The sequence below is a fragment of the Xenopus tropicalis genome, chromosome 5, assembly GCF_000004195.4.
Source record: "Xenopus tropicalis strain Nigerian chromosome 5, UCB_Xtro_10.0, whole genome shotgun sequence".
Lineage (NCBI taxonomy): Eukaryota > Metazoa > Chordata > Amphibia > Anura > Pipidae > Xenopus > Xenopus tropicalis.
Window position 1 is genome coordinate 75,115,648 of NC_030681.2, and position 21,312 is coordinate 75,136,959.

Below are 21,312 nucleotides of genomic sequence, written 5' to 3' on the forward strand. Positions count from 1 at the left end.
CTGAGCGACTTGAGTAAACATGAGGGGGGGGTTAACTGTTGAGTGTACCATGGGTAGCAGATCGCCTGGAGCTCAACTCCCATGAAATCTCTTTGTGGGTATTGTCGTGAAGCGCCAGGGGGAAAAAACGCAGGCGACAAATCTCCTCATGTGCCAGAGCCTTAACACTACTATAATTTATATAATAAGCTGCTGTGTAGCCACGGGGGCAGCCATTCAAGCTGGAAAAAAGGAGAAAAGGCACAGGTTTCATAGCAGATAACAGATAAGCTCTGCGGAATACAATAGTGTTTTATCTGTTATCTGCTATGTGCCTGTGCCTTTTCTCCTTTGAATGGCTGCCTCCATGGCAACATAGCAGCTTATTTATATAAATTATAGTAGACTTTCTGAAGTAAACACACAACTTTTACCAGTGCAGGGCAGCAGCACATTATATTTTAGTTACTTTTATACACTTTCATTTTTTGGTGTTACTGTTCCTTTAAAGCTATAGGACACTGGGAGCAGTGCTTGTTAACTAGTATAAAGGTTTTCTACAACTGTTTAATACTAGTCAATGAATATGTTATTATATCATATCAAAATGTGTAAAAACAAAACGTGTTTTAGGGATTCTAACTGTTGCTTTTTGCACTAAACAGACTTGGGAAAATGCATTTACAAACAAGCATCCTTTTGCTCCTGGTTTTTCCAAATTTTGTATACACATCAGGCTATTTTCCAGAAAGGCATGCAAAGCAATCCAGCATGAAAGGACCACCACCTTTCCTTCCATTTAATACAAAAAGTCAAGGTAAGCATGGATGTTTCTATTTCTAATTTTACCTTTAAGAATTTCCATATTTTATTAGGGGCTTGTGAAAAGAATAATTTAGTTATGTTGCAGTTATAGAATTCTGGGGTGTATATGATACTAAAGGGTATATTTATCAAAGTATGCAATTAGAGTAAAATTCCACCCTTCTCTAACACTGTAACTTTCACCCAGTGATAAATACTCTAATTTCACACTTCAATTAATCGGCCCCCAAATGTTTAAACATAAAAGTACATTCATTTTATAATTCATTTTCTTGCCAATATTCTTGAAATAAGTCTTGCTTTAGCTGGTCCCTGTCTGATTCTGAGCAATGTATAAGGGGTGGCATTACTCTGCAATACAGGTCATGAGTTTTGACACATAAAAGGATACATCTTTTAATAATTGCTTGGCATAGATCACATCTTGACAATATAGTGAGAACACTCTTTTACGCAACACAGATGAAGGGCGGTCTTTTCTAAGGGTTACCTTAGTTGTCTCTTGTTTTTTATCCCATAACATATTACTAACTAAAATTTTTTATTGTTTAATGTTTTATTTTTCCAAAACACTACTATTCTGTCTGTCTTTGATGTTTGCTGGAAAATATAAATAACTCTTGACGGGGGTTTTGTGTGGCTATTTTTTTATATAGCATCTGCATTAGAAAGGCATCATTTTACAAAAATGTAAACACTTTATTTGTTTTTTTTCATATTTAATATCTCGATTGTTGCTAGAGATTATTTTATTAACTTAAAATAAACAAATAAATGCTCAAACCAGATGTCCTTTTGTATAAATGTATGTAAACTTAGCCTGCCTTTATACAAATACACAAGCACAATATGCTGTTTAACACTAAATCAGAGCTGTCCGATGGGAGGACAAAGACTTCTTTGTATGACATTATCATTTTAATATAATCTGGCATTTGAACATGTGGAAAAAAAGTAATCAGACCACTACATGTAACAATTTGCTCAGCACTGATCTAAAACATAGGTGGCTGAATCACTTTACTATGCAGTGATATGTATAGTTAAATAAAAACATATGTAATATGTGGCTGCTCGAGGTCCAGATGTACTTTGGCACATTTTGTTCATTTTTTTAATTAAAACAAACCTGTCATGACAGCATAGTTTTAACATTTTAATGCAATATGACTATTTGAAAAAAATAAAACTATTGGAAAAAAAAAAATAAAACAAAAAATCTGCATGTAGAAAAGTTTGTGAATCTTCCAGTTGATCTATTTATGTAATATTTTTTTTTGGGTCCTAGTACTTAATCCAGGTCAGGTGAAATTGATTCCAAGTACTAATATGCTCTCTGATCCATGCACCCTTACATAGTTTTTCAAATACACTCACAGTAAAATCCATGGCCACGTCTTTGCTAAACAGCAGAGTAAGGATTTGGAAATAAAATAACTGATTCTTATAAAACAGCAGAATGCTACACATTGAAAAATAATGAAACTGTTTTAATCAAGACAAATTCTAGAAGATAAAGAAATATTTCTGTTCATAGACAAGAAGGTTAACTATTGGATGGAGCTGCAGTTCACACTAGGAGATCAGTCGCCCCCAATAAAGCTCTTCTACCACAGGGTAATAACCTGCGAATGCTTTCCTGCCAGATCTGTGAATCTAGAGATGCCCCCAGAAGCTCCCCATTTTCTTTCTGCTTATGCACAGAACATGCTCTGTGCTGCTGTCAGTTACTGAGCGTAGGGACAGACTCACAATAAACTGTATATATATATATATATATATATATATATATATAGAATATAAAAGTCCCAATACAAGGCTAATTAGTAATTAATTCAGATCACCATTAGGCTGATGCCACACTTAGGGGCACATTTACTAATCCACGAAGGTCCGAAAAGCGTCCGAATGCGTTTTTTTCGTAATGATCGGTACTTTGCGACTTTTTCGCGAATTGTCGCGACTTTTTCGAGCTCTCAATACGAAAGTGGCGATAATTCGCGAAAGTCGTAATGGCAATGGAAAAGTCGTGACAATTCACGAAATTTGTTATGGCTATGAAAAAGTCGCGGCAATTCGCGCAAGTCATACCGGTTACGAAAAAGTCGCGACAATTTACGGGAAAGTCGTAACGGCAACGAAAAAATCGCAAAAAATACGAAAAAGTCGCAAAATGTTCGTTTTCCAATCCGAATTTTTCTCATTCGGATTCGGATTCGTGGATTAGTAAATCAGCCCCCTAGCGTATGATGTATATTTCCGGCAAGCCGAAAATTGCACCATACGCTCTTATCTGTGCCTGCACCCGAATGAATGGAATACACTCAGGTGGAGGCACATGTAGTCGATATCCGCTGAAGATATGAAGTCTGGTGTTTTTTGGTAGATATCCGCTACATGTGCCTGCACCTGAGCGTATTTCATTCATTCGGGTGCAGGCACAAGGTAGGGTAAATGTACAGTAGCGGGCGTTATCACCAAACTTTTTTTGGCTTGCCGACTATACAGAATGGCAGCTCAGAAACCAAAGCAATCTACATCAGAATTTAATCAACCTCTATAACATGTGAACCTTATTTTCTGCTTGATGATTTGAGCTTAGCTTCTCAACAGCTTACCAGAACATAGGATTTATCATCTTGTTTCATGTTTTTTTCGAAACCACGGATAAACTTCATTTCCACTAATGTCAGACATTTATCAAAAAAATCAAAAGCAAAAAAGGGTAGGGAAGGGACATCTGCCATTGACTTCTACATGACCTTGACAGGTTTTAGTTGGAGAGTTTTAGAATTTGGAATTGTCACAGAAAAAATGCATAAATAAATCTCAAAAAAGTCAGGACTTCTTCAGGGTTTCTGACTTTTTCAGCTTCAACAGGCAGTCAACAGGCTTGTGCCTGCTTGAAGGAGGACTGGCACAGAGGGGGGAGGAGGCAGGGAGCTGCTATGTGTTGAAAAGAGGGGTTTGTGGAGTGCCTGAATGTGAGGCATGAAGGAGGGTGAAGTTAGAGCTGAGTTCAAGGAGTTCTGTCATTTGTCTAAAGAAGTCTGTCTTTTGTGGGAGGGAGGGTGGCTGTGTAATGGAGGGGTTTGTGAAAACAGAACTGTCATTTCTTGGCATGGAGGGTACAGGTGAATGGCATTATTCAGAGGAAAATGCCAAGCACATTTGGGCAGGGTTTGTTTGTGAGGGGTTCTGGCTTGTCATGGGGTCATGTATGCAGAAAGAATTGTATGTATAAAAAAGGAAATGTATAGTAAACAGATATATATTATTATATATATTATATATATATATATTATATTATTTGTGATATTTTGAATCTATTGTGTGCTAAAAGGAATGCACACAAGATGGCAGCCAATGAAAGGCAGAAATCAAGTAATGACCACTGAACGTATGCAGTTAGTTCACAAGTGCACAAGCACCCAATGAATTACCAAGGGTGGAAAGTGTCAATGTCCAACAGGAAACAAGTAAGGGCAAAGCCTTGGAGTGGTGATGTAAACATATAGGAAGTTCTCAGTGTGTCAGATTCAAAACAGGCCACTCCCATCGCTTCAGAAAACAGAGAGACAGAAGAAGGACTGATTTATAAGGGATACAAATCAGCTTTCAATGCAACTTTTGCTTTTTTTTTTTTAAAGAAAAATAGGTTTCTAACACATGGAGGGCATTGTTAGTGGTTTTATAGCATTTGCATATTGAAAGTGAATAACCCCTTTAAAGGAATATGCCAGTGAAAGCAGTAACCCTTTTAAAGATGACACTATGGGGGGCATTTACTAATGCTCAATTCTTTCGGTTTGGGTTTTTTGACACCAAAATACTGTTTTAGCGAGGAAAAAAGTGTGATTCATTACACTAAAAAACTGCAACAAATCCGAAAGGAAAAAATAGGCCATCTAAATCCTGCTGAGATCATGTTGAAGTCAATGGCAGATATCCCTTTTACAACTGGAAGATCTTTCTTTGTTTTGTGGTTTTAAAAGGCTTTTGTTTTTTTGACACAGTAAACTGAGTCTCTTTTCTGTTGTGCTTTTTCAGTTTGGATCTTTTGATAAATGATTGCCATTCATGGATGGCAATGAGTTTATTTGTAATTTCAAAAAACTACAAAAAACACAAAAATCCAAATGTTAGTAAATAGGCCTCCTAATATTTAACCCTGTCTCTACTGTATTAGATAAACACAAAAAACAAGTTGATTTAGAAGATAAGAAAAATCAGAAATAAAGAAGAACTATGACTGCAATTAAAAAATGAATTTCACAGAATATAGATGGACTATACTGAATAAAAACAGGCCACTACATGCCGTTAGATAGGGGCATAATTCCAAGTTTAAATGATCTATGAAGCCACATTTATCCAAGTAATTTGCAGAAACCATTTTTTTAAATTAAATAACATACAACATAATGCATTATAAAGTATAATATATATAAATGTTACTGCCTTCGAAATGGAGAATGATTCTAGCATCTAATCTTATTTTTCTATTGTGTGTCATATCTTCCTCTTCCCAATTCCAAAGATTAACTACCAGAATTGTAATAGCATTATCAAGGAAAAATGTATGTCAGATATTTCAAAAAAAGTCTTATATATATTGTATGGTCTAATGTGTATGGGTAACTTTCACGGTCTGTATTACATAAGCCCTCTAAATAACAGTTATTCTTGTATAATTTGATAATAAAGATTTTGTTCAAATAATTGCAAGGTAATTGAATTTTTCACAAATGCTATTGCTGTCTTCCCCACTAGAGGGGGAGGATGGAGCAGTTCTTTTCCATCACCAGAATGACTGGCTGTTTTTTGCAACTAAAGACCCTAATTAAAACCTGGGATCAGCTCCATCTTCTACTGTATATAGCAATACTATAAAGTATATACTCCTATCTGAGCTGTTAGAGATATGACCACATTAATATAATGGAATATAATTATTGTAGAAATTAAAATTCTATTATACAGAATCATTCAGAAAATTGCAAGCCAGCAGACACAAGATGCAAAAAGAACCTTGTATTTAACACTTGCCTACAGCAAGAGTTAAGCACAGGGTTGCATCCCGTAAAGCAATATTAATGTTGTGCCAGAATCGGCACAAACTTAAAAAGCCCAGTCTGCACTGAAATCCCTAGGGACCTGGATGGGTCCTATGAGACTGAAGACCGAATTATTTTTTTACAGCGCCACCTCAGAGGTCCTGGCTGCCTCAAGCCATATACAGGTCACGAAACTCCGAGGTGACTTTTAATATCCTCATATGTTTCAACAGGGGGTACTTTATTAAATTATAATGCAAAAGTCCAGAAAGGCATGTGAAAGAAATTTCATTGCTAAGTACCAGTTATAACTAATGACATTGCTTAACACAGTTTATAAGGATATGATTTACAGGAAATTCACAGCTGTTGTTTATTTATATATTAGAAAGAGTGCCGCACACACAGGGACTTGATACAAAAAAGTGTTTTTATTGAAAAAAAATCCAACGTTTTGAGCACAACCAGTGCTCTTCCTCAGGGTTTTGGTTTGTCCCTGAGGAAGAGCACTCGTTGTGCTCAAAACGTTGGATTTTTTTTTTAATAAAAACACTTTTTCTTTTGTATCAAGTCTCTGTGTGTGCGGCACTCTTTCTATTATATTTTTGTTTTTGACCTGCACCATCGGCATTTGGACTTGTATAGGGTGTGCTCCTCCCTGTGTACTAATATATATATTAAATCATGTACCCCCTATTGTAAAATATGAGGTTAGTAGAAGTGTTTTTATGTCATCCTAAAGACACATGGCCGAAAGCCAAGTGCTTTTATAAAGGTCAGGGGACTCTAAGGTGACTTCTAATATCCTCATATTTTATATTATTTATTATAATACACAAGTTTCATTGAGTCATGGGACAGAAATTTTTATCCCGGAGCACTGATATTAACTGCTGACATCATTATGCACCAGCATATAATTCAAAGGACATTCATACCTCTTATGTATTTTTATTGTATGAAAAATGTAAGTTGTGACTGTAAAGTATATGGCGAAAACTATTTTATTTTCATTTCATGCCTTTGTGATAACGAACAGCTAAAAAAGGATTTTGTCCCACTTTAACATTATAAGGCACATTAATTAATGTCCAGCTGCAAATTCAATAAGAAAATATGCAAAGCAAATAGTGAAAAGCAAATTACACAATGTATCTTTATCCAAGTTCTTGTACTGCAATGTCTTAAATCAATTAGAGTTCACATTCAATACTTCTGTAGTCAACAACATATGTTGCACCATATGCACCATAAGGTCCCGACTTCTGAAATTCTTTACTTTCAAGATAATTATCTTCTGCAGTTGATTTCTTGCATGATTTGCTAGCAATGTATATTGGCCATAATTACATTGTGTCATACTTTTTGTGTCACAGCCTGCTCATTGACTCAAAACAATGCAATCTCTAAACCCCTTTACAATAATTTTGGAACCTACGCTTAAAAGTTGCAGCTGACAGGAAAACCATTCATAAACATAGTCACTGGAGGAATTGGAAACAAACTGGCTTGTAATTGTTTATTCTACTATTACACAATAAATAAAGGAAATGTTTTAATATCCTAAGGGAAATCAAACAAATAGAAATATGCTTACTGATATGCTAGTCAGTCTGCCTTACTAATGGATCTGACAGGGAACACATGTTGCTACGAAATGATAATTGGAACATTTAGCAAAATATAATTTACGAATGCTGCTTTTCATATACAATTTGAGGAGTTATGTCATGCTGTATGCAGAAGTCTTACTGATCTTTTGTGGTTCACCATGAATGAACTAGTATGAACTTAGTATTTTATAGAAAAACTTTTTCTAAGTAACTTTTCAGTTGGTCTTTTCATTAAAGCACCTGATCTCTCACATGTCTTAAGAAAAAAGATGCAATAGGAAAAGACATAGATAAAGCTTTTTGAACACAAGAAGAGGAAGAAGCAGAACCGTGGACATTTTGTGCTTTTAGACCAATTAAGTGACACCAGAACATTGGTAACAAGGGAAATCTAGCTAAGATGGATAGTGCTGACCAGTCAGTCAATAGGCTTGAGAGTTATGTGCCAATTTCCTAGCTAGAATTGCACAAGTGATGTCACAAACAGTATCTTGTATATGCAAGGAGTTCACATACTGTATACAGCTGTGCTGTATACTCACATACTGTACAGTATCACATACTGTATACAGCTGTGATATTTCTAGTGCAGAGATATGGGAGCACCCAACAGCAGATACCACAAAGGATACCATTCTGAGTTACTTGTGGCTTGTTATTCTGACAAATGATATACTGTAAGTTCAAGAGAACAAATGTGCTGGACTTATTGTGTGGAATAGGCTGCTAACAATCCTAAAGCCCATTGTGGACAACAGTTTTCAGGATGAGAAGGCCTAAATGAAATGCCCAGTTATAGTTACAATTTGGGAGAGAAAAGTGGAAAGTGTATCTAATGGCCGGGAGGCAGTTATACTGGTTGCAGTCTGTTAGTCGAAAGTGGGTGAGCAGGGTTTCTGTAGTAAAGGGTAACACACTAGCCAAAACTGTACCCTGATTAGAAAGATTTGGAGGGGTCCTTTGAAAGGGAATAGGATAGGGTAGAAGCTAAAGATTCCAACAAGATTGATGGAAAAGTTTTTGGCCTTGCTCAGTTGGCAGATACACCTGAGCAAGGCAGTCCAGATAGTGTAAAGTCAAGAGGGTGTAAATTTTCAAATATTTTAATCTGGAGATATGGTATATCCTATGTGGACGAGTCCATGATGAAATAGCCCTGTTGCATGAGGACTGGGTTCAGAAGGAAATCATCAAGTGTAAGAATATACCACCAAACTGTCTGAAACCAGAAGTGGTAGAACTAATTCCCTGAAAAGAACTTGTGTGAACACCAGTGCTGGTATGGCTGCATTATTATGTCTAATGCAGAAAAGAGTTGAAAAATTGCTGAAAGCTCAAAATAGGTTAGAAGTTTTATGTCTAGATGCTATGCAAAAGCAATTTTGTACCTTTTTATGGGTTTTTTTTCTTCAAGAATCCATTTTACCACAGAAGCCTTCAGGAAAGGCTAAGGAAGAGTGGGGTACAATTTCAATGTATAAATTAATGATTTGAATTAAAAGGTTATGAAAATGTTAACGTATGTTAAAGGTTGGTTATAGTTTGTTGGCAAACAAGGAGGGAGAATTTTCACTATTGAACCCAGCCTTTATCTGGGATTTTTTTTTCTAGAAACGTAACTGTTCAAAACTAAGGACAGATGATAGGTATAGGAAGTACAATATGGTAAAGCAGCTGACTTATGCTTTTCACCACAATTCATGCTTTTATTTATTTATTTATTTTATTTTTTTAAATCTTCAGCATAAATCAATGGTTGTTGCATTAAATAACACAAATAAATATAATGGGGCTGATTCACTAGTCCGAAAAAACGAGTGATATTTATAGAATGCGTTAAAAATATTATCACTTCTTATATTTTGCGAGTTAACGATCGATTCACTAAAAGGACACTTGTCTGAATTAAGAAGTGATGTTATTGACGTTATTTATCTGGCTATGACATATTTTTAAGCGATATTTTAAACCATGCAATATATTTATGCGTTATTTTGTAGCACGTGATATTAGCGCACACTATTACGCACGTAGCAGTTACTTTCTGAAAACTACTGTTCTGAAAATTTCCCTGAAAACTGGAGGATGCCTCACTCTAGGACGATCACATACTTGAAAAAATCAGACTGCAAACTCCATCTTGTCACCACAGACAATCACCAGTTGCTATTTTGTTTAGTAACGCCTACTCCTGGGAGGCATTAAGTTTCACATTAATTATTGCCACATTTTATGCTTTTAAAGCTTCAAATATGTCTGTGAATTATGCATTAGTACTATTTCAGTACTTTTTCAATTCGACAATTAACTCAATGCGATGGAAATAACGATTTGCGATAATCAGGATTTTTGCCCATGCAATATGGGTAGTAACGCATGCAAAATGATTTGATGAATTATCGCACACTTTTTAAGGCATAAAACTATGCATTAAACGTTAACGACCTTTAGTGAATCGGCCCCAAGGTGTTTAACAGTTTTATTATTAAAATTATACATTTTTTTTAATGATATTTTTAATTACATATAAAAACACATACACATAGCAGATTGCTTCTGCTATAGTCTTTTATGGCTTTTATTTTTTATGCTATTTTATTAAAAATATATTTCTTTTGCAGTCATTCCAAAAGTACCAGAGCAGGGCCCTCCAGGACCCCCAGGGCCTGCTGGTCCAAGAGGGCTGCCTGGACCCCCAGGGCCTCAAGGAAAGCCAGGCTATGGTATCCCAGGTCAACAAGGCGCACAAGGAGTGCCAGGACCACCAGGATATTCATCTATCGGAAAACAAGGTTTTCCAGGCATACCAGGAAAGCAAGGAGAACGTGGAAAACCAGGAGAAAAGGGGGACATTGGGCCAATTGGACTCCCTGGTCTAAGAGGGCAGCAGGGGCCCCCAGGAATCCCAGGTCCGGCTGGAATTTCTACAGCTGGAATCCCTGGTCCACAGGGGGCTGTGGGGCCATCAGGGCCAAACGGCATTCCTGGGTTAAAGGGTGAACCTGGTATTCCTGGCATCAATGGACTCAAGGGACAAAATGGTTATGGAGTTTCCGGTCACCCAGGAGAAAGGGGACTTCCTGGATTATCAGGACCACCAGGGCCTCAAGGTCTTCCTGGAATAGGTAGACCTGGGTTAAATGGGCTTCCTGGGCAGCCAGGGAAAGTAGGTGATCAAGGCTTGCCAGGTGAACAAGGACCACAGGGTCTTCCAGGTCCCCAGGGCCCTTCTGGACAACCAGGACCACCAGGAGTTGGAAAGCCAGGCTTTAATGGTATCCCTGGAATGATTGGCCCACCAGGACCCAAAGGACAACCAGGACTTCCAGGAATGCCAGGCCCTCAAGGCTTGCAGGGATATGGGAAGCCAGGAATGCCAGGCTTTAAGGGGGAAAAGGGACTTGACGGAACACCTGGTATTCCTGGATTAAAAGGAGAACAAGGTTCTGATGGTTATCCAGGGCCGCCAGGGCTACCTGGCCAGCTAGGCATTCAAGGTGTACAAGGACCTAGAGGGATACCAGGAGAAGCTGGTCTGTCTGGGCATAAAGGTGATGCTGGACTAAAGGGTTCTGCAGGCATTCCGGGACCTATAGGCGAAAGAGGTATACCTGGATTAGATGGAAAGCCAGGATATCCAGGTGAACCAGGTCTTGCTGGCCCCAAGGGTCATCTAGGCACACCTGGTCAAAAAGGAGAGAAAGGCATTACTGGGCCACCTGGTCTGCCAGGAATTGCTGGTCCTATAGGACCTCGAGGAGAAGCAGGCTACACTGGCGAACAAGGAACTAGAGGAGCCTCAGGCATACCAGGTATGAGGGGGCCAACAGGACCTCCAGGTATACCAGGTCTTCCAGGTCAAAAGGGGGAACAAGGGGCCCCAGGTTTACCAGGCGCAGCTGGCATTGCAGTAAAGGGAATGCAAGGACCAATGGGCCACCCTGGAATTCCAGGCCAAAGAGGAATTAATGGGGAGCCAGGTGTACCTGGGCCACCAGGTCCACCTGGTCAGCCTGGCCAGGTTATAATGCCACATTACATGCCAGATGGGTATGCAAAATCAGGTCAAGTTCAGAGTCTTAGAGAGGTTCAGGTATCAGCCTTTACTGCTATTCTAACTAAAGCATATCCATCAGTGGGAATACCCATAAAATTTGACAGAATTCTGTACAACAAACAAAATCATTATGACTCTAGAACTGGAATATTTACATGTCGATTATCAGGACTTTATTATTTTTCCTACCATGTACATGTCAAAGGCACAAATCTTTGGATTGCATTGTACAAAAATGGCAATCCAATAATGTACACTTATGATGAATATAAGAAAGGATACCTTGACCAAGCATCAGGCAGTGCCGTTATAGACTTAGCGGAGAATGATCAAGTGTGGCTTCAGATACCAAATGCAGAGTCCAATGGTTTATATTCATCAGACTATATACATTCATCTTTCTCAGGGTTTTTGTTCGGTTTAACATGATAACACAACATGTAATCAAATTTGTATGCTTATATTTGTGTAGATTTTTTTAACTGAAAAAAAAAAACTTTGTTTTTAAAATTCATTGTATTTAGTTTTTAGTTGCATGCATTTTAGGACTACTTGAACTCTTGAATTCTTACAGCTGTTTTCAGAGGGGCAAAATTTTAAATGTTTACTTTATTTCATTTAACTGTTCAGTATAATAATGTTGGGGTGTGTTTTCTTGTAAGACTGTGGGGGCTGATTTAGTAAATAGACCAAATTTATATCAGTGCAGTTGCTTAAATCAATCAAAAAATTTTATTTTTTTTCTGGCTTGCCATAGACAGATCAAAATAAATTACTGCTATGGTGTTAATGGTAGCTGCCGAGTGCAATATAACATCTTTAATACAGAATTCGAAAATTTAACAAATTAATTTGGCTAATGGGAGCTTTTTCTACGATACACTAAAAGAATAGAATAGAATACACTTAAAATATCCTCTTACAATTGCAGAACTACAAAACATTAACAGTATACACTTTTCCCCTTTTTGTTGCTTTCAATAATATTGGCAAACATAACCATTTTTATTCTACCTTTCCCTCATTTATGTTTGAGGACCTGCAATACCTGCATGAAACATGCTTGTCAAGAGGTGTCAACATTCACCACATCAGTTTAATGTTTAATGGTAGCCAGCAAGACCCTTTAAAACAAACAAAAAGAATCCAGGCAGACAGTTGAATTTCTTTAGCTTAGGGAACCCAGGAAATTTCCAAGCTACTAAACATTGTTAATTAAAATTGCCATTCTAACTGCCCCAAAATGATAAACATGGAAAACCAGTTCAGTAAGTTTTTACCAGGTTGGTTGACAATCAGCTCCAGCCTGGTGCATTTTGTAATAATTTCTAAATGACCACCATGATCATGTAATATCAGTGGTTAACAGTCAGTCAATACTGACAACACTGGCAAGTTACACTAGCTGCACCTCTTCATTATCTCATATGTCAGGGTGCTCAGTCACATCATTTAGAGACCCACTCCCTTGCAGCCAGCTCTACTGTACATAACTTAAGTATGAAGAATTGTTTCAAGTGTACAACAAAATTACTATAAGCCTACAAATATTACTGATTAGTTAAAGGAAAACAAATGTGAAAAACCCTAAATGTTTTTTCAGTTAAAAATATACAACATTTTACTTAAAAATGCGCATATGTTACTATTTATTTTTACTGTAAACAGTTTTATTGTAACTGAATATTTTAAAAGGAGCTGTCATGCCAAAAACTATAAGCCATATTATATTATATATATATATATATATATATATATATATATAATATATATATAATATATATATATATATATATAAAAGTTCAAAGGTAACAGGCACTCACGTCTAATAAGGTGTAATCTTGCCTGGGTGCAGTATTAGAAAAAATCTTTAACAGCATGCAAAACAAAATGCCGCACTCACAGGTCTTAGTGAAGATAAAAAATATTATTTATTTAATGCCACGTCAAACTAACGTTTCGGCTGCTGCTGCTTTGAGAAAGGCTGCAGCAGCAGCCGAAACGTTAGTTTGACGTGGCATTAAATAAATAATATTCTTTATCTTCACTAAGACCTGTGAGTGCGGACTAACGTTTCGGCTACTTCAGTAGCCTTTTTCAAAGTGACTCACACAGCTAAACCAGTGCCTAATTAACATTCAGGGGCAGGAAAAGTGGGGAATGACATCATCAACACAAGTCAATCATTGGGGGAAAACACCAAAGTAGTGAATAAACAAAAGAATTTACAAAAAAGTAAAAATAAAAGGGAATATATACACAGAAAATACGGCATATAGCAATATACAGGAGATTCTGAAGCACTTGTGTCTCAGGAAAGCGCAGCATTGTATGCTGTTAAATGTAACAAAACAGAGCTCAACTGGTGAGAAAAAAACATCAGCTACATCATCATAGATTTGTTGCAAAGTTAATTCAAGTACCTTAGAGTCAGTGAAGGAATAGGGATATATATATATCAATCCAAATGGTGTCCGCACTCCAAGGCTCAATATTCTGCGGGGTGCTAGCCAAAATTATGCCTGTATAGAAAATAATCATCTGTTGCCAGCACACCCTTCAATGTTTTATCAAAAAATTTTTATTGTAGATATATTATTAAAACCAACATTTCGGTCCTTATTAGGACCTTTCTCCTTGAGACACAAGTGCTTCAAGCTGGTGACATAGATAGACAAGATAAAACCGCTCAATTGGAAAAAACTGAAATGCATTAAACACTATGGCTGCATGTGGTCAAACTCTTTCCCAGATGGATTGCTAGGCAGTATGCTTATCCAGTGTCAAACAGCTTCCCTACAAAGTTTGATTTAACTTACTGTACACTTAATCCAACTCACCCGGTCAAAAGGCATGAAAAATATATAATTCTGGTTACAAATATACTTCTACTAAAAAATAAAAACAAAACACTCAAGGCTCACCTTTCAATCAAGGCAGTACATATGCAGAATTTTATTTGCTAGTATAGTTGCTTTTCCACTGATTGTTTCCACTAGTTTTATGCTAAATTAGTTACCATCAATTAAAGGGTTTCAGTACACTTGACATTATGAATTGACATTCATAAAATTACTTACATATTTTCCATTAAATATTTATTTTTTTAAACTAATTCAAACATGGTATAGTTAATATTTGGGCTTTAGAGGCAGATTTTTAGTCTGAACTCTTCACTTGACAGTAAGTTTTTAGTATGATGTATGCACTGCTTTCAGGTTGCTGGGTACCCAACGTCCATATAATATTGTAAATTTCAGGCTGAGAAAAGGCATTATGATCAACTAATCTCTCCTAAAGACAGACTCAGTCTAAGTTTTATTATACATAAATAGATAGCTAGGAATCCTGATGCTTTCCACACAAAAAAAAACCTTGGTGGAAGTAGTTAATTATCCAGCCAAAAATCTTGCTTTCCCATGTGCCTATTCTAATGAAATGTGCCTCCTTGGGTTAGCTGATAAGATTTTACCTTTAAATAAGACAGGATTGCTGATTATGTTTTAATTATTCTATGGTAAAAGTTGTAATGTGATGTATGGTTCAGATGATCAATACTTTTCCTTTATGGATAGCCCTGGTTAACAAAGTCCTTTCATTAATTAAGTTACTGTATATAGCCCATGGTTGTGTTAGAAAACTTGATAAAATATGGCCCCCCCATGGTTGAAAATTCAACCAATATTGGAATTTGGGTAATCAGCAGGGGTAGATAACATTTTAAGCCCCATAGCCACTCAATGTTGTCCTTCTGTAGTGTAAGGAGCAGATCTATCAAAGTGTGAGATTAAAGCTCACCAGAGAAAAATGTACCCACTATGGATTACTAACTCTGGATTTTTAGAAGCATATTTATAAAATGGTGAATTCAAAATTTCACCCATTGATAATAAATCCCACAAGAATGAATAGAAACTGGGTGAGTTTTTCTGTAGTGAGCCCTAATCTCACACATTGATAAATCTGCACCTAAATCATACCTTACTCATTGTCAGCAATTCTGGTAAATTGAGAGTCACGCTTCCTGTATCAAAAGCACTTACTATATTTTGTCAATTCTTACGTGAACTTTATGTTATTGTAATACGTTTACTGCTTTTGTTGTTGTTTGTCCTTCTTGTAAAATAAAAACTTTTTTAAAAAAGTACATTTAAAAATGAACTGCCCCTTGAATATTCTGTTAATAATGGAACAGTTTGCCATACTACAGATATGATTTCTAGTTATAGAAATGAACAGCAAAGGAGCAAACAGAAAAGAATTCCAGAAAAAAATGTGTATCTGCTACAAGCAAGGGAAACACTTATCATAAATTGTTCTTTTTAGCCTTTATTTACGGTTTTTATGGTTTTCAGGATGGATAGGCACAAGCTAAATCAAAATCATGAAAAAAAAAAAATCAGTGAAATTTAAAGACACAATGACACCAATGAACAACCAAATTTATAAAAGGTATTAAATACTTTAAAATCAAAAAGGTATTAAAATTGGTGTCAAATGAAAGTGGCATTTATAAGGATGGATTCTACTTACTCCTGATCTAACACTGTCTCTTGTCATTGCTGAAATCAGCAAGCTTAACCCATTACAAAGTTAAGTCTTCCACCAAAGTGTATGGACTCTTAAAAGATCTCTGAAAAGAAGGAGCCTTACATTATCAATGTATTGTTTTTATTTAAAAACGCAAAATCGATAAAGAATTGTCATTTGTGTTTTCTTTATACATATTTTCCATATGAATTTTAATTTGTTTATACTTTTTCAATTTAGAGCATTTAAAAAATGACTAGACATTCAAGGTTTTTGTGGAAATGAGTTTATTCAAGGTTTCAAAAAAACTCTAAAACCACAAAAATCAGAATGTTAATAAATTGGCCTCCCTGTGTACTGACATCACATGCATATGACAGTTTTCCATTATACAACTCTTTGACTATCTTCACGCTCAAAGAAGGTAAGCCTAGAACTGAAAATAGGGCGGAGCTTTATACCAGACTAGGAAGTAGCTGAAATGAGCCACTTGTGAGAAACTAAATAAGACTCTATTTAGAGGAAACTATTTAGAGTTAGGAAAAAAAAGGTTTGCTTATTCTTGAAGTGTAAAACTTTGAAGGCAAAATGTCACTACTATCCTAGGGATTCTAAACCTCTGGCCTGCAACAGCAGATTTAGATTTAAAATATGGCATTTATGTCCATGTTCTTGCTCTATGCCTAATTCCCTTTTAAAAATGTAATAATGTACTGCACTTAAGGCTTATATTGTTTACACTGCAAATAAAAAAAAAATATAATGCAAAATGGCTTCTTATCAGATATTTAATTAAAATCCATACGCTCTGGTGGGGGACCAGGCTCAAGCACCACCCCCCCCCCCCCCCCCGAGTGATTGTGATATCTTACCTGATATCCAAGGCCAGTGCTCCTGTTAGCAGAAAAATGCACTGGCATGGGGTATTTCTGCAGAAGTTCATCAGCGCAATCGCTCTTCCTCTCCTTTTCACCGGGGTGCGGGTATGTGCACATGCGCTAGAGTGAAACAGCTGGCTTTTTGCTTGTAAGTTCGTCTTCTACTTTATTGTATTTGCACTCGCCCCAAACCAGAACAAAAAGAAGACGTAAGACTCCAAAGGAAGATGGCAACAAGGATCTTCTGCAGAAATACCTGAAATACCCTGGGCTGGTGCAGTTTTTAGTCACCAGGAGCACCGGCCCGGGGTATCAGGTAAGGGATCTTAATCATTTGGGGTGCTTAACACTTTGACTCTCCCTACTGATTTAAATGTCCCTTTTTTTTTTTTTTTAAAGCAAACACAGTAATTCTAATGTTTCATTTTTCTCTGTAACAATAAAACCATACTTGTACTTGATGGTACCGTAACCGTTAATGTTTAAATATTCTCTTAAACCAAATGACAGAAAACCCCTTCTGCAAATCCCCAGGTCCCAAGAATTCCAGATAACAGATCCCATACCTACAAACTGAGTGAATATAAAAAAAAAAAAAAAAAAACCTTTAATAACTCCACTTTGCAGCCTTTCTGTATAGTCAGCATGTCTAACATGTACGTATTTTAGCACCTCACCAGCTGTACCATTCTCCAGGTTTAAATTTACTGACTATAGACCATAATTAGGAAAAAAAAAAAAGAGGCAACTACAATATTATGGGGTTATATGAGGACAATAAAAAATCCAACTAGTGCAGGGCACTCATCTTTAATGCAGCAAAACAGTAGAGACTAGGCATCCTGTGCTATACTTTGCAAAGAATTGGCAAGTATTTTTACTTATTACAATATGTGCTTATGGTTACAGTCTGTCTCGGTGCCTCTTCCAACTAGTTGCTCACTGTCATACGCAAATCCAGTTACTCGCTTGTTTTTATAGGCAGCGGCAGAACCCTGTGTGTTACAAGCTACACTGAGAAAGCAATACTATTTTAGAATCCTTGGAACAAATGTCGTTCTTTTAGAATAGAAGCGTTAGATGGCAGCCCAACTAAAATAAAATGAATGTGCCACTAAGTGCCAGTTTACAAAGCACTGCTCTGTACTGGAAATCTAGAGATTTTCCTGTACTTCATAAAGCCAGAATTATTTGGCTTTTTACTTACAGCACTGTAATAAAGATGGCAGACCCAGTAACTGCCGTAAAGCCCAAACATTTTAGAGATTGTGGCACAACAGTCAAATAACTTTCCCCAAACCTAATAAATATTGCTGTAGGTGTAAGTTACATTAAAAATCCCCAAAGATACCAGAGGAATAAATTTAGAAAGCACAAAGTAAATAACTATAACACTTAACAGAATAAGAATATACAATGTCACACTGCAAAGACTCCAAATCAGAATTTATTAAATGACACACATTTAGAATACCAAGCATTATTGTTAACATTTATCATAAGTACTTAAATATACATATTTAGAGAATTTTAGTAACAAGTAACAATTTTGTCATTTATTATAAGATAACATATTTAAACAAATGCATCAGTGGGAAGAAAGCACTGTATTTTTCATACTGTACATATTCCCATAATAAAAATTAGGAACAAATCAATGGTGTAGCTATATAATGTTTTTTTTTTTATTTAGATAAGACAATTTTTAAAATAAATTCTCAGCCCCACTTTGGTATTAGCAAATAGCACATGTGAACTGAGTAAATAATTTGTGTTTCTTGTAGAGGGTGCAAGTGTTCTATTATTACATGTGCCATGTTTTTGATCACCGTGTGAGAACAGAGGGAGAACACCCTATTGCACTACTGTTTATTAAAATTATATCTTCAGTTTGCTCTGTCATTACAACTATTATGCAAAGCTGAAGTGAAGGTCTACGACTGTATAGAACATTCCCATAAATTAAATGGCACCTATGACCATGAAATTGCTTCCCCCACCAGAGGTGCAGGCTAATCGAGCCTCCACTCCAATTGGGGAAAACAATAGTTAAATAAAAATAGCCCCCTACAGTGCTGTGCTGCCCACACTGGGAGGGAGCTACACAAATCCCTCATTATGCAAATGCACGCTAAATAAAATGGTTGCCTGCACCAGGAGCTCCTGTCCAGTGCAGGTGACCTAGTGCAGTTGGGAGCTGTTTTTTTTAAAGAAAAGCTATTGTTTCCCGCAACCGGGAAGGGGAAGCAATTTCAGGGTGATAGGTGCCCTTTAAGGTTGAAGTGAAGTTTAAGATACTTCTTTTAAGTATTAAGCATTTCAAGTCAGCAATATGAATATTGTGCGGAACAAAACATGCAAAACCTCACCATGTACTTATATTTAAAGAAAGACGATTTTCTGGCTGATGACCTAGACTTACCTAGAATGATTACACCCACTTGCCTCAAGGGTCTTGGATGATATACTAGCTGGAACTCAGGTTGAGGTATCGAATAATTTGCAAATGTTTAATACAAAAAAAATACAACTATAAGCCATGCACTGGATGAGCTCTCATCATTAGAGCATGGCTTTGGTTAAGCAACAAAGTGGTTCCTATGTTTAAGCTTACTTATGAGATTTGACTGCTAAATTCAACAGTCTGGGGTCCTTGGTGCGATACAAGCCCAGAGTCAAACAAACCACCGGATACTTAAAGGACATGTAAAGCCTACATTTGCCTAAATTTATATCAGTTGGGCATGTCTCCCCCACACAAATGGCATTATTTGTACTACATATATCCCCTCCATTTGCTAGCACTATCACATTTCCCTAAAGCAAATAGCAGTTTTCACCGGTGGCCATTTTTTCCTCTGATACATAATCAAATACTGTACATTTAAATCTGCAAACAGCAAGGACACACAAAGACCCTTATTCAGCATACTTATATTTCATACATATATTTCATCAAGAATACCGCCTCACACAGGCAGAACTGTCTTTGATAAAATTTCTGCTTTGTTTGAGCTCAGGAGAGAAAAAGTTAGGAGAAAAAAAATTGAAGCAGACAGCTAGAGCTGAGTTTCTATGGGAACCAGCAATGCCATCTCTTCACTGGCTGCTAGACTGGAGGGCGTGTTTAGTAATCTGAGCTTAGAACAACTGAGCATGCCCACAAGCCAGGAATCAAAGCAAATTCACGAGGTGGGGCAAGAGGGTTACAGGAGGAGAAGGAAATCTAAATGCTTAAGGGCAAGCTGCAGCCTTACTATTAACCTCTGGACATCCAGTGTGGCAGGTAGGGAAAGGCCGTTCACTGATTACATTTTTGTGTGTGGGGCTTACACGTTCTTTAATCTGCCCATTGTCTATGACAACAGTAACTGGTGTTTTAATCACCCCAATAGGGGACTACGTCAGCACTTGCTTGAAATACATACTTGCCCTATATTTTAAAGCATGTCCGTTCTCCCTGAATATACTACTTTGAATTGACTGCTTACTTGATATGACTTGATAAAACATTAAAAATATTACTTTTTATTAAATTTTGATCTTTAAAAGCAAATGAAACTACAATAAAATCTTAAAAGGTATTTCAAACAATTAGGGACAAAAGGAAGCCACAATAAAAAAAACTTTTCTATTTGGACACTCACCTTTAAAGGCCGTAGTCTTATAGTTGTGTTCTATAGCAGCAACAATGTCTTTCCAAAAATCATACTTCTGCCCCTCAGTCTGTAAATTTGAAAAATAACTATAAATAACAGGAACACCTTACAAAAGGATTCTGTTGCAGATCAAGAGTATGCGAAGGAGAATCATGGCTGTCAACAGTCTATACGGTTTAAGTAGGATGTATATTCCAGATCTCTTGAAAAGTTTGTGGCCTGCATCAAGCTGATCTGTCATTACTTAACAAATGTGAATTAAGTAGTGAAATGGCACTTAACAAAATAGTGAGAGCTGTGTGAAAAATACCAGAACCTTATGCCAGTTGCCCATTTTAATGTTTACTTGAAGAACAGTAGGATTACTAAAATAACCCCACTGGTGTCATGTGATCACCAAGTATACAACAGAGAGAAAAAGTCACAATCTTTCCTTTGTAGCTTTTCAGTAAAGGTAAGGAGTATATAGTCTAGCATCTTGAATAGGAGGCTCCAGCGAAGGAGAACTAGGGAGTGTCTGAGTTGGGCAAGGAGACCCAATAAATATAATTTAGAGAATAGTATGACACAATGTTCAGGTGCTTTAGGATCACAAGGAGGTGAGACATTACTAAACGAGCAGCCTTTAGCTCCACATTAAATATATTTGGATTTGTAACCCTGACAAATCCACCTGCTTTGGGACCCTAAAGAAGGGTACTAGAAAAAGCCTAA

General features: G+C 36.7%; 2 protein-coding genes across 6 annotated transcripts in view; one reads left to right on the forward strand and one right to left on the reverse strand.

Annotated features, from left to right (window-relative positions):
- The window catches only part of col10a1 (collagen, type X, alpha 1), a 42,546-nt gene extending 29,266 nt beyond the window's left edge, over positions 1 to 13,280 (forward strand). The window contains exons 2-3 of the mRNA XM_018093956.2: positions 645 to 796; positions 10,096 to 13,280. Coding sequence (XP_017949445.2) covers positions 655 to 796; positions 10,096 to 11,960 — 2,007 coding nt within the window. The 5' untranslated portion in view covers positions 645 to 654 and the 3' untranslated portion in view covers positions 11,961 to 13,280. The remainder of the gene's footprint in view (positions 1 to 644; positions 797 to 10,095) is intronic.
- The window catches only part of nt5dc1 (5'-nucleotidase domain containing 1), a 140,067-nt gene that overhangs the window by 96,284 nt on the left and 22,471 nt on the right, over positions 1 to 21,312 (reverse strand). For all 5 annotated transcript variants that reach the window (XM_031901587.1, XM_031901584.1, XM_031901586.1 and 2 more), the window contains 1 exon segment: positions 20,587 to 20,665. In XM_031901587.1, the coding sequence (XP_031757447.1) occupies positions 20,587 to 20,665 (79 nt within the window).